The following is a 14,559-nucleotide window of genomic DNA, read 5'->3' on the forward strand; positions in this document are numbered from 1 at the left end:
AATGTTAATGATTTTGAAATTCTACAATTTCACGACACATCCTATGAGACTGTGAGACACACCGGTTGGAAACCACTGCTCTACTTTACTGTCTCATGATGCGAAATATTTGCTTTGATTCGACTGTTGTATTTATAGAACACAAAATAAGATGTATTTTTTTTTTTCATAAATTAGTTTGTCGCACTGCGGCATATTATTTAATAAGCCACCACTATGCTCCCCTTAATTCCAAGTGAAGTTAATAACCACGCATCCAAGTTCACTTTTCCCTGAACACTGTAATATCGAACACCTGCCCGGACGTTTTCCAGGAATAAGTGGTAGATTATGAATATACAGTGAAATTTTTTAAATTTCAAATTTGTCACGATAAAAGCTTGACATTCTCCTCAGTTTACGGATCTTTTCTACTGAACACATAAGAAGGTAATAAATGTTATATCGTGAAGTATATACTTTATTTCGGTTTTCTTTACTAATTTCACGTTTTTTATTCAATTTAATTGTTTTATACGAAGAGCTTCAATTTTTATCGTGCACTTTCCCCACACGTGATAATACAAAAAAAAGAAAAAAGAAAAGAAAGAAAAAAATGAAATCTTTGAGTTTTACGTCCCACGGTTATGCCGGTTAGGCTAAAGGAGACGGTGATGATGAGAGATGAGTGAAATGGTGGAATGAAGAAAGTGGGAGGAAACGGGAGAACCCCGAGAAAACCCACGAGCACGGTGTTTGTCCACCACAAAGTTCACTTGGCGGAGGCTGGGATCGAACCCGGGACCCCAAGCACCAGAGGTGAACGCTCTACCACTGAGCCACCGCGCCCCCCCGAAAAGAAAGAAAGAAAGGAAAGGAAAGGAAAAGAAAGAAACTGTTGTTTCTTAGCTACTATTTATTCCAATATTATTTAATCTAATATTATTTATTCTAATATTATTTATTCTAATATTATTTATTTTAATATTATTTATTCTAATATTTATCGCTGCTATTGACTCTGTATTCCCTACGCATGTTACAAATAGGATTGCACGTTTTTACCAACATTTGTTAAGTTTCTTCCGATTGCTGGAATAATGTCTCACTAAAATCTTAAAGAATTATTAAACCGAGCTCATTTTACCACTTTTGCAACGGTTAATTAAAGCAAACCAGCACATATTAATTTCCTAATGGATCTTTACATGATATTTATCAATTAATGAAAGAGTTCAATTAAGAAAAGATATATATATATATATATCAGAAAAAAATCACAAAAATTATTAGCACACATACTTCTAGAAGTATAGTTTGCCGTTCAATTTACGGTTTCAATCCAGCTTCCATTAGCCTGCATTGCGAATTGATACCGGTACATATACAACTGAAATCAACATTCAAGGAAAAGGGAGCAGTCTGGATCTTTATTAAACGTTCCATGTTGGTATTCATATTCACCCAGTATTCTTGGAAACCCCACTATACGACAATGTTGACTGAACACGGCATATAAGTACAGTTTAATTAAACCTAAACCGTAGAACGTCTTGCCTTATAATTAGATAACTCCGAGGTCCTTATACTTATCATAATATGTGGAATCAAGTATTTTCCACACTACATTAAATTTTTTAGGGTTTCGTAGCAAAGCTCTCAATTCTAAAGGACAAAATCGTTATTTCAATCCTGGGACATGCAATTCAGGTAAACCTTTATGTTTGACTGGATCTCCTCAAGGTATTTCTATTTCCTCCAAATATATCAAGGAAACAATTTTTCCATTTATTGCACTTTCATTTACCTAAAGAATGAACCATAAGCAAAACTGAAACTTTAATTTCATCTCATATACTATGAAACACACGATGCACATAAATACACTGTATAGTAAAACAAATTAAAAAGACAAAAAATACTCACGATCATGAAAATGTTCTGCAGTCTTTTTACGAAGTTCATCCACACTATCGTCTGATTCCGCCCACTCCAACACCAAGCGACGGCCATACAAGTGAGTGCTTTGACACAACGCTTTAAATGCTCTCTGGAAAATTAAATTATTTCATTACTAATTAGTACACACAAATTTCGTATGTACATTTTTCAACTGATCTTCCGAACCGAACATTCAAATGTTAAAAATGAACGTATACGTTTTCACAATTTAAATGAAAATTTGTGCAAACAGATGTGAAGTACGGCATGAGTGAAACTTTTACTTTAATGAGAACTTTTATATAAAATCGTAACAAATAGGAGCCTTTCCTATTCAATTTACAAAGGTCGGTCAAAAACTGACGAACAATCAACTCTAGTTCGGTAATGGTAAGCACTAGAGAAATGAAATATTGTACGTATAAGTATTGGTTCTTTGGAAATATCAGTCAATATATAATTCATTTGCTCAATACACTCCAGCCATCTTTATTTCCATGACATGGATGCACGTTTATAGAGTAAAACGTTTGAAGTTCATCATCACACCACTTTTTCACACTCCAAAAATGATTTTTTTTTTTTTAATTTTTAGTTTAACGTCCCACGGCATGCTCTTTTGGCTAGAGGAGACAGATGTATAATGAAAATCAATGATTTTAAAAGTTTTGTGCTCTTCCAGTGAGAATCGAGCCCAGAATTACGTGCACCAATGGCACACGCACTAGCTATAGACCAGAGAAGAGGTTTGTTTTTTATCACACACCAATGAACTTGTCATCTCGCAACTGTTTCCCACGTAGATGACCTTTCAATCGTCCAAATAGACAGAACTCTGATAGTGGTAGATCCGGACTCTGTGGGAGGTTGTGGAATCAGTGTTCATTTCAGCTAGTCAATCTTCTTAACTGTCATGTGCAGAGTGTGTGGTCTCCTGTTATAGTTATGCAACTTGATGTTTCTTCCGCGTAAATCTGGCCTCTTTGTTTGTGGAATACACTGCAAGATTGCTCTGCGCGCATGCGCTTCCCACTGCCCCACGTATATTACTAACAGGTTGCCATTCCTTTTTTTTTCAAGCCTCGTATTTTAATATTTTGAGTTGTTTTTGTAGTATTGATGAATCTTTATCCCACGTAATTATTTCTTTTTTACTTTTTAGCTTCACTTTTTGCTCTCGATAATTCTGGATGTTTTCCAGCACAAAAAAAAAGTGTGTTCTGGGTATGACATATTCATGAGAAATCGAAGAGTGAACAAGGTAAACATGAGCTATATTAACGAGTAAATTAAACGAAATATCAAATTTAAGAACATTACTTACCTTAGCATCATGTTTCGTATAGTAGTCAACAAACGCAAATCCTCTGTGAGAACCAGTTCCAGCCATTATCTTAGGAAGTCTTACAGCCTTCAGTTCTCCAAACGTTCTGCAGAACGACCAAAAGAAACTTTTACAATTTATCAGATATCGCTTCTCATTCTCTTATCTACCACATACTACTATCTTAAAACTGAACTTTATTGCTTGTAGTCACTTAAATATTTATAATGTTAAAGTATAGTTCTTAAAGAATAAAAACTGTTGAAACCTGTAACATATTAGTATCTATGTATTAAATTTTGTAGCTTGTAAGAAAGAGAAGACACTAAAATTAACATTTTAAATTAAAGATATTTTTCTTCCTTTTATTTTCAACTCTCACTTCTATTTATCAGAACAATAACAGGGAGGAAAACAGGGGAATTCCAAAGATCTTGTGAGCAAGCAATATATATCAGGGAGGAAATGCTGGAAATTTCTCACCCTATGAATTCATTAGTAGAGGAATAATTCAGGTCTTAAAGCTAAATTACACTATACATTTATATTTACCTGCCCGAAATTCTTCTCTGGATCCGTCAGTGATAATAATAATAAATAAAAACCAACTACCGTCACAATACATGAAGGACTATTGGGGACAAGGATACTTTTAGATGGGTGATGTGTGCTCAGCTTGTATATTTCTACTGCCGCTATTTTTGGTTTTCTGTATCGTACTTCACTATTATCAACTCTAGTGGATCAAACAGTATCGAGATATATGCTTCTTCAATACAATAGGCAAAATGACGAAGAAGTTTAATTCAATTCAACGACGATAAATTAGAATAAAATAGGAATGACTCTCCATCAGTTTTGAATTTAGGAAATGGAATTTAACTAAAGATGCAATATATAATTTAAAAAAAAAAATATCTGGTCGTATTTTGGTAACGTATAACAATAATTAACTCGTATTACGCCGTAATATTTAATATGATGAAATGATTTCGAGAGTAATTTCTAGTCTCATCATCGGCCACATTATGGAAAGATGAACGCTGAAATCGAAGACCTCACATTTTTATTTCCTTTTCTAAGATTGTGCTGTAACATGAGTTATTCTATTAAAATCTAGCTAGCCAACTAAACTTGTTCGCACTATCACACAGAGTGTATATATAATTATTGAAACATGAACAGAAAAGGTACATTAACATATTTCCATAAATATGGACGGTGGCAACCTTAATAAGAACAGGAATTTGCGATTAATAGTTTCATTAAAAATTTGGGTTTCATTGACGTTAATTCTACCTCCTTGCAGTATTTCTTTCTTCCTATTTAAATTCAAAGGCGTTGCATAGGAACAACTTGTTCTTAGTGTAAGTATTGGCAATATTGAAAACTTTGAAACGTTTATTTTGTATAATATTACGTATAGTTCAGTTATATTCTGTAAAATGCTTGTAACTATTTTTTTATTTTATTTATTTATTTAGTTATTTTAACTTTAGCAATTGTATATGCGTGTGAGCAGTAAGAACAGATTTCGCTAGTCAGTTATTTTCTAATAGGATGATTCACCTTATAGTGCAGGGTTAGAAAAGGACAAATAAGAAATAAGTTCTTCGACGTCCGCGTTCATCTTTCATAATATGAATAGACGAACAAAGCAGGAGTGGCTTCACAAATTAAATTATTTCACAATGTTAAATATTTTGGCATAATAAAAATTACTTACTGTGTTACATAAATAAATATATTTTTAGAACTTTGGTGTGGCCTAAAGTGGTGAGACTTTAATTGTTATTCTTATTGCTGTAAATAAGCGAAGAGTTAGATAAATAAATACGGTTGTGAGTCTGGCCAAGATTAAAGACGAAACAAACTTAGTGCAAAATTCTACACATTTGTTTAGTTCTGTAAATAAACTCAATGTTAAAAACTAAGTGTATATACAGGGTGTTTCAAAACAACACCTGCAACGTTTGGGAAGTGATTCCTGACATCAAGATAAGACAAAATGTTAGAACAACCTGGGTGCACAAATGCCAAATGCTTCCTTTCGGAGTTATAGGCTGCCGAAACATGAAAAAATGAACTATAAAAGTCCATAGCTTCAAAACTATGGAACCTACCTATCTACCTCAGGTCAAGACTTCATTTAGGAACTAGTATGCGCCCTATCCAAATATCCATGTTTCAGAATCCTGCGGTACTTCCGCAACAATTTTTATAGAGGTAGTTGGTGAGTACTTCAAATTATATGCCTGTAGCCAAACTGCCTCTATAAAAATTGCTGCATGAGTACCGTGGGATTCTGAAACATTTTATGATATCCCACATATTAGTTGTTAAGTGAAGTCTTGACCTAACTACGGTAGGTCCCATAGTATTGGAGCTCTGGACCTTTAAAGTTCATTTTTTCACGTTTTCGGCAGCCTATAACTCTGAAAGGAAGCATTTGTGCACCCCGGTTGATCTATACTTTTTGTCTTATCTTGATGTCAGGAATCACCTCCCAAACGTTGTCGTCGTTGTTTTGAAACGCCCTATATATGTGTGTGTTTTAATGTGTATATACGTAGATCTGTGCGTGTAATGAAAGGGAGCAATGAAATAAATATAAAAAGTCGAGAAAAGCACACACAAGGTTGATACTCTGGTGAAAATTATTAAAAGCTAGATAATATAAAAGGAGAGTAAGTCCCACCACAACTACCTTAACGTCCAGAAAGAAAACAATACAAAGAGATTTTACGAAAAAGACAGGGGAGAAAGCGACTATTATACAACGCCAAGCAAAGCGAAAAAAATAAATAAAAAGAAAAAGAAAGAAATCAAAAAAACTCAACTGCCTTAGGATGCTGACTCAACAACGAGGAATGTTCTGCAGCATCTCTAATCGAATCCAGGACAACACACACTAATCAGTAGAGCAGCACTATTAAAATAATAATAATAATAATAATAATAATAATAATAATAATAATAATAATAATAATAATAATAATAATAATAATAATAATAATAATAATAATAATACCTCACAGAACTCAGTTACTTACTTGAACAACTCAACTATTTCTCTATCAGTTGCTTGGAATGGCACATTTCTCACCAGAATTTTGGTCCCAGTTTGTTTTCCAACTTTTACCTTTTTTCTTGTTGTCGCAACGTCTTGCCTGTGAAGACAACAGTTGACAATTAATTCTACTTAGCCTTATAGATTCTTCTTTAAAACATGTATACAGAAAGCAATAGTAGTTTCTTTTATCCTCAACATTTTCTCATTAATTTAATACCAGAACTAAATAATTTTATAAGTCACTGTAAAATAATGTTAAATTGAACTATCCCCTTAAAAATAAAAACAAAATAAAAAACATGCAAGTTACAAGTTAAATTGACATTAAAACGCGTATAAAGCAATGTAATCATACCAAAATTCAAGACACATACATTATCTTTAAAAATAATTTATTTTACAATCGTAATCGAACGAAAATCAAAATTATTATCATCTCAAGGAAAACTACCAAAAAGGAATTCAGATATTATAAAACCACGGTCAGAGATTCTATCATTCCACATTACAGATTTCTGTAATTCCTGAATTTTTATCGTTCCAAGTTTTCGACTTTCCCCTGGAGTCTTGGTCATGGATGTTGAAAATAGGAAGAAAAAGAATGACAAATCAAGGAACAAAATGGAACGGACTTATCAAGGGAAAAGCTGTGTTACACAAGAAACACGCTGTCCAGTCGTCAACGATCTCCAAATGAGATGAAGCGAATTAAAATATAACGGAGTAAATTTGAGCGCCTTTCCTGTTCCTTTTGGAAGGTTGCTAACTCATGTTATTATTTTTATTGTCATGCCAATGCTGTGAAAATTTAGTAAGTACCGCCTCCCATTCGTCAATCAACTATCCCTTATCTAGATTTGATTTTGTTTCCTTTTAAATGAAAAAATAAATTTTCAAAAACGAGTCTATTTCTTTTCTAGCTCTAAGTAAAATTTTTGAATCTTCTACTCTGTGTTGCGTTTGTTTTTAATGTTTCGATTAATCTGACGCTGGATTTTCCGCTTCTGAATCTCTAATGTGTTTCTTTACTCAGACTTTTAAATTTCTTTTTGTTTTGCCTATACAACTCTCTTGGCAACTGCATTTTATTTCGTAAATACTCAATTTTTCATTGCGATCCGTGTAATAACTCTCAAATTGGGTGATGTTCTTTTCTAAAGTTTTGGGGGTTTTTAAGGCTGTACAAAAGTACGTCGTCTTTTATACCGATTATATCGAACTGTACAACCAAGTTTCTGTTCTTTCAAAATTCTACTTTCAACCGCATGAAGTACCCGATTAGCTAACAATGGTGATAAGGGGTTTCCCATACCCAAACTTGATATATATTACCTTCAAATGAGAAAATATTGTATTTAAGGCGACATTCACGAAGACTGAGAATTTGATTCACTTTCGGAGTACTAAAGTTTTTACTGTACAAGATGTTAGTAAATAATTCAAAAACTAATTGCAAAGGAATGGACGGATACATGTCAGCTACATCAATTGATGGCATTTTAATGTTATTTGCGTTAACTAAATTATATATTTGCTGTTTAACCTCGAAATTATTAGTTTTTTTTAGCAATAAGAGAGAAGAATATTTAAACATTTAAAATAATTAACAAGCCATTTAGACAATTTACAGGTGGGATGACGTTGACCTGATATAATAGGAGTAATAGGAACTTCTGCCTTATGTATTTTTGCCTTATATAGTAGGTAATCCGGGATCAGACATTTTAAGAGCTGCTCTCGTTGAATCATCTAAAATTAGAGATTTGGAAATAGTTTTGTTTGTGTGAGCTATGACTTTTTGCAAAGGATTAGACTCCAATCTAAGAAATTATCTTCCTTGCACTTTATCAAAGGTAATTCCGTTCCATTTTATTCCTTGATATTTCTATTCTTTTTCTTCCTGTTTTTAACCTCCGTGACCAAGACTCCAGGGGAAAGTCGAAAGCTTGGAACTATAAAAATTCAGGAATTACAGAAATCTAAGTAGAATGATACCAAAAAAGAAATTACTTAATTACTTAGTGATTGTGACACTAATATGTTTTTATTAGCATTATTATTATTGTTTCATAGTAACTGCTATAAGAATGATCCACATTACTTACGACAGAGTTCTGTTAGATCTTTTAAGTTCAATGCTGTATTCATCAATAATAGAATGCTGAAGCGTTTTTAAGGCTTTCTCTGCACTATCTTTTCTCTTAAACTGGACGAAACCGTAACCCATAGACAGTAAATTCCCTGGGTTTTTAGTATCCTTTTTCCTTGCAATCATAACGTAGTGGATTGGACCACAAGATTTAAAATGCTGAAAAATACAAAACATAATAGTTTAGAAACATTAAATTAAATTAAGCTCAATTCGTAAATTCACAGGTTTTATGTGAGTTAGATACTGAACGAAATTTCCTTAAGTTCAAATGAACTCTTCTTATATCATAATGATGAATCACGAATCAAATGTTAAATCAATGGGATATCAATAACTACGGAAATTTCTGCAAAGTGCAACTACTATAATGCCACTATTAAATAACACATCTTTATGAACGACAAAATAATTGAAATAATAAAACAAACTTATTTTTTCAGTTGATAATCTTGCAATGAGCTCCACAACAGTTAGTATTCTATGTGACTTTTCTTACAAATATGTACATGATAAATAGAAACTATTTATTAACTGTCTGAAGTATACTAACAATAAAATAATTTTCTTAGAAAAAAATTGACCTAGGTTCACACTTGAAACTAATACGAAATGAAATACGTATTTGTATGTCGTGTTTCCCCCACATACACATTATATTAAATGTAATTTAATACTATAATATTTCCTATATATAATGGCTTTATGGAATTGACTTGCACTATCAGATATTGGACAATTTTCGAATGAAATCATAGATATAATAATGTTGGAAAATACTGTCATCTAATACTTAAAAAAAAAAAAAAAAAAAAAAAAAAAACACTTAACTTTTGATAATATTAACAGGTATATAACTGACTTTCTGAAGAGTCAAATGTAAGATTAATCAGATAGACATGAACAGCCAACGTAACGTAGTAAATGAACCGCGAACCCGCCTTCTATCATGTAGTACTGGGTCCATGAAAAATAATCTATAAGTACAACGTAATTCTAAAATATTATTACCGTTTAGCAGGAAAAAAATGTTTAAAGATGAGACACATACAAATCGAGAGATCTTATTCAGCTGAACAAAAGCTCATGACTAATCTTCGAGAAAATGGAGAAAAAGCAATTAACACCTTGCGTACCAGTGACATCCATGTGAATGTCATGAAAACGTATCCCTTATAAAGGATCGTGTTAATCTTGACGATGATGAAATTTGTTAGTGGACGCAAGGCAAGACTTAGTTTTATTTCTTCTTAGATGACAGCACCTTACTAAGAGAAAAAACAAAAAAAGTCTTGTCTCAGTAGATGGCAGGCCTAAGGGAGCTTTCAATTAAAACACACACGTGTTTGTTTTAACGATAAACAATTAGCAACTTCGAGATCTATTTCGAGATTGGAAAAGGAAAAACTATGTATTGGATCTCCAGTCAGTGTTGCCAACCTGAAGAAGCATAAAATACCCTCAGAACATCAGAATTTCTCTTTTTCAGTCTAAATGTTTCACAATGTAAATAATATTGTCTAGGGAGACCTTGTTCCACATTTTGATTATCTTTTATCTATTTAAAGATATCACATAATTACTGTAAAATTAGCGGTATTTTAATTTCGCAATGATAAGGCCTCTTTAGATAAAATTGATACTGAAATATTTCCTCATAAAGCTGATTATGATACTAGAAGGGCGACAACATATGGTATGGTTAATGAAGCCGAAAATTTTCATTAACTCTTAAATTTTAATTTCTATTTAACTAAAGTCTTATCCAAATATAGGAAATATATCAGTCGATAGATCACATCCAATGAACACGATAACATGCTTGAGACTTAATTTTTATATTAAGTTTTCGAGAAAATCGAACTTTTGTTGCGCTAAAATGTATTTTCTTCGTTACCAATAATAACCGAACTTCTGTGGCACTAAAATGTATTTTCTTCGTTGCCAACAATAACTAAACTTTTGTGGCAATAAAATGTATGTTGTTCGTTGCCAATAATAACTGATAGTTTTTATTTTGATGGAAGAAAGTGTTACTTATTTATGTATTGTATATGTAGTAAAATGCACAATTAACAAGCAGATTGTCACGTAATTATCTTTTCCAAATGGTAACACACACACACTAATTTAATTGACCGTTTTACCAATATGATTACTTACTACAATAGGATCAATTGCCTAGCTTAAACGAACTTCCAATATTTTACAGAACTGTTACTTAGACAAACTTTAAGCTATTACACGAATGTTGGAAAAACCGACTCATACGCGGAAGCGCGGAAGGCTTGGTTCCATTCTTGGTGAGAGTTCAAGTTGTTTTACTTTCCATATATACTCAGTGATGAAAGGGACGTCACACTCAAAAGTAATCATCATTCTAGAATATATAAGTATATTTAACTGAATTTAATTCCGAGGATCCTCAGTCATAACGGTGTAGCTGGTAAGTCTGATCACTAGGAAGTATAAGCTCGAGGTTGAATGACTTCTATAGAAAACTTGTATTAACGATATCGACTTTTTATCACTGGATGAATAATAACTTTCATTACACTCGTCTTAACATACGAAATGACAATATATCAATCAGTAATTGAAATGAGGAAGGGATTATATGTCTGCGCTGTTGACATTAAGGCAGTCATTGACCGAATTTTGCATTTGCACTTGTAATTGGGAGAGAATTCACGAGACAGAATTTCCTACGATGTTAAACTAAAGAATAAATTTTGAGTTCCTTCTACATCAGAGCAAATTTATCATATTAAGGAAACTTTTATTCCTTTTGTAATAATTGGTTAAAGTGAATTAGACGGTCATATAGTAAAACCTATAATGGTGCTATTATAGCGATATAAAAATTTAATGACTTCTTTTACATTGGTTTCAGAACATCTGGGTTTAAAATGCAAAAAACTCTGGAACTCTAATCAATTTTATTGTATAATGCTGTCTGTCATTACTGTATTCTTGCACGCGGTCCTGAATTTAAAATTTCACCACTGGACAACACTCTCAAATATCAATAAAAGTACCTCTTTTATTTTATCTTCATTGGTATTGAAGTTTAAATTCTTCACAAACAAAGTAGTATCAGGCTCCGGTTCCTCGTCATCTTCATCTTCACTACCTGAGATTTCAGTTTGTTCTTTAGTTTTCTCATTAGTTGATACTTCATTATTTTCATCGTGTGTGCCTTCTGTGTCAACATTAGTTTCATTGTTATCGGCATCGCTTTTAACGCCTGAAAATAAAAAAAAAGAAAAATAAATAAAAATAAAAATAAAATAATAGATATGATCATGTACAAAAATAAGCAGATTGTGAAAATAATATTAAATAATTCTGTTAAATTTCAAAGGATCATTCCTTTTTCTACGAAACCAAGTTATATTAAATCATAGTTGAAAAGAGCATCCTTTAAGCATTCTTTAAAAGAAGATACATTGCATATCGCTTCAATGATCTACTGCCACGATTCTTGTGTAATGTGCGATGATAACAGTACATCATCGGAACAGTATGGAATTTTTCATTTCAAGGGTAAAAGTGAGCATTTTCAACTATTTGATATTTATCCAATATTATCATTAAGCAATTGTATTGGTTCAATTCATACAAGTTATATTATTATACAGATTATGGAATATCTTGCTAATTTCTCTATATAAAGGAAGTCTGAATGACTGGTTGATCAACGCCTAAGTCAAACTGTTTAATATAGTGGACAGTAGATAGGATTTGCTACGAACTATACAACTAACGAAGGATTTTTGGAAATTCAGCATGGAAGAGGGGTGGTAATTATAATAAAATGTCCATATCTTGTAATTACTAAAAGGTTACAAATATGAAATTTGGTATTTGGACTTTTCATTTAAAATAATTAGACATGTGTTTCAGTGTTTATTATTATTATCCATGACCAAGAAGGAAGAAAAAGGGTTGAGGTGACTCATTAACAGTCTATATGAGGTGTTAGAATTTCATCCGAGACTTCGAATTCAGATTAATTCTATTCACACGTAGGAGGAGGAACGAAAAATACTGCCAGTAGTAACACATGGGGCCATTTGCAAGTGTTGAATAAATAAAAGTAAAACATGATGAACGAAACAAGTTGAAGAAAAAAAATAAACATTTGTTCTTTTCAATCCTTTTTTTTTTTTCATTATACAAGGTGGCTGTAATTCTTGAACTAATAGGAGATCGATGAAAAGTGTATACATGATGATCAAGTTTGTTACCATTGCTAATGTGCTTTCTCAAACATTTCATCACGCTTCTTTCAATTCTCAACATATGAAGATCCAGTACAGCCACTGTAGAGATTATAATCATCCAGGTTTTCACGGCATGCGCTTTGAATGTCAAAACTCCCCATCCTTTTAATCTATGTATGAAGGCATTTTTGAATGGAATTTCTCGGAAATACGTCATCCGACCAGTGAATGGTACACCAGCAATGATTCCACGATTTTATAACCACTTTGTACAATAACATAAAGTAACGACATGTTTTCGACATTAACTGAACCTTGAAAATAAAAATGAAAATTAAATGAAATATTTCAGTTTTACGTCCCATGGTTAATGCCTATAGACTACGGGAGACGGATGATTAATGGAAGTGAATAATTGGTGGAACGAGAATGGGGAAGGAAACGGGAGAAGCCCGAGAAAATCCACAGACACGGTGTTATGCACTACTAACTCACACGGCTTGAGGTTGAATCAGGAACTCCTAGTACTAGAGGTGAGCACTCTACCACTAAGCCACTGCCCCCCTCCCCCTTCTGAACCTTGAAGAAATATAAAAGAACCCTTAAAAGCTGAGATGTTGGGAACGAATTTCTCTCTCAGCATGATAACGTAAGGATGATGGGCACTATCTAACTTTATAAAAGAATTATCTCGAGCAAAGAAAAAAAAAAGAGAGAGAGAGAGAAAGATGAAAAAATATATTATGCACAACCTTAGCAAGTTCAAGCTGAAATTGGCAACAACCGCGCAAAATACAGAGTCTGACGTTAGCCTCCAGGCTCGGATATAAATCATAAACGTATAGAGCCTGGGAAGATGATGATTGTCATTTTTGTCACCTGGAACACACACATATTGACAGAGTAATAATAGCAAATTATACAACTACACTTAAAATTGAACAAAACAACAGGGATGTAATATATTTTTTTCACATTAAGAAATTACGTAATATCACGGTGTTTATTTTCAGATTTTGCTCTGTAACTTTTATACTGTTCTACTTAAACAATTTTACCGATGTAAATTAAATCTCAACTATTAAAACATTAAATCTGTTACATTTTAAGTCTCAACCAGTTACAAGAAAAGAATGGTTTCCTAGGAAGAAAACATTATTGTTGACCTCTGTCCATATTAGACGAACTCCCATTTTTTCCTTTCTTTCGTTCTTACAATACGTTTACGTGATGAAAGCATACTAAACCACTGATCGAAGTTTAATTGGCAAAATCATTGGGCTATTGTCATTATTGATAATCTTTCATACCAAACATTACCATGATAAATACGAACTCTTACCTTTTGTTTTTTCTGGTGGAGGTGAAGAAAAGGTATCGGCTGGTGCCCATTCTAAATATAGAGGTAGATAATGAAATTTCGTGTATGCTAATTTTCTAAATGCTGTTCTCGCTTCAGATGGCTCCAGAAATTCAACTATTGCTGTTATGAAGAAGAAGTGTTAAAATTATTAAACGTAAACAATAATAATTAGAACTTACAATATGAATATCGACTACAATTATGGAAAGTACTCTTAACCAAAATGCAATAACTAAAGTAGTTATTTTGATACATTTTAAAATGTACTACCGAAGTGCTGTGCTGAAATCGTTTCACAATAAAGTGTACAGACATGATACTTTGTTTTCTCTGTCGTCATAGGTATTCTGTCATTATTGGCAGGGCATTTGCTGCAACTGAGAAGCTTCTATGCTCTACGGTCTTCTGCTAGCCTTTTCGTCTTCATGTACGATTTTTCTGTTTTGATATCGTCCATTAATTGTAGTCTCCTTCACCCTCTCCCTCTCTTTCCTGCTACCATAC

At 32.7% G+C, this 14,559-nt stretch overlaps 1 protein-coding gene across 1 annotated transcript in view; it reads right to left on the reverse strand.

Annotated features, from left to right (window-relative positions):
- The window catches only part of LOC145660850 (putative RNA-binding protein 19), a 76,655-nt gene that overhangs the window by 4,191 nt on the left and 57,905 nt on the right, over positions 1 to 14,559 (reverse strand). The window contains exons 10-15 of the mRNA XM_081726273.1: positions 14,035 to 14,175; positions 11,505 to 11,713; positions 8,423 to 8,625; positions 6,298 to 6,414; positions 3,245 to 3,350; positions 1,906 to 2,029 (exon numbers count right to left, since the gene is read on the reverse strand). Of these exons, the coding sequence (XP_081582399.1) occupies positions 1,906 to 2,029; positions 3,245 to 3,350; positions 6,298 to 6,414; positions 8,423 to 8,625; positions 11,505 to 11,713; positions 14,035 to 14,175 (900 nt within the window). The remainder of the gene's footprint in view (positions 1 to 1,905; positions 2,030 to 3,244; positions 3,351 to 6,297; positions 6,415 to 8,422; positions 8,626 to 11,504; positions 11,714 to 14,034; positions 14,176 to 14,559) is intronic.

The sequence above is a fragment of the Thermobia domestica genome, chromosome 9, assembly GCF_964235325.1.
Source record: "Thermobia domestica chromosome 9, izTheDome1.hap1.1, whole genome shotgun sequence".
Lineage (NCBI taxonomy): Eukaryota > Metazoa > Arthropoda > Insecta > Zygentoma > Lepismatidae > Thermobia > Thermobia domestica.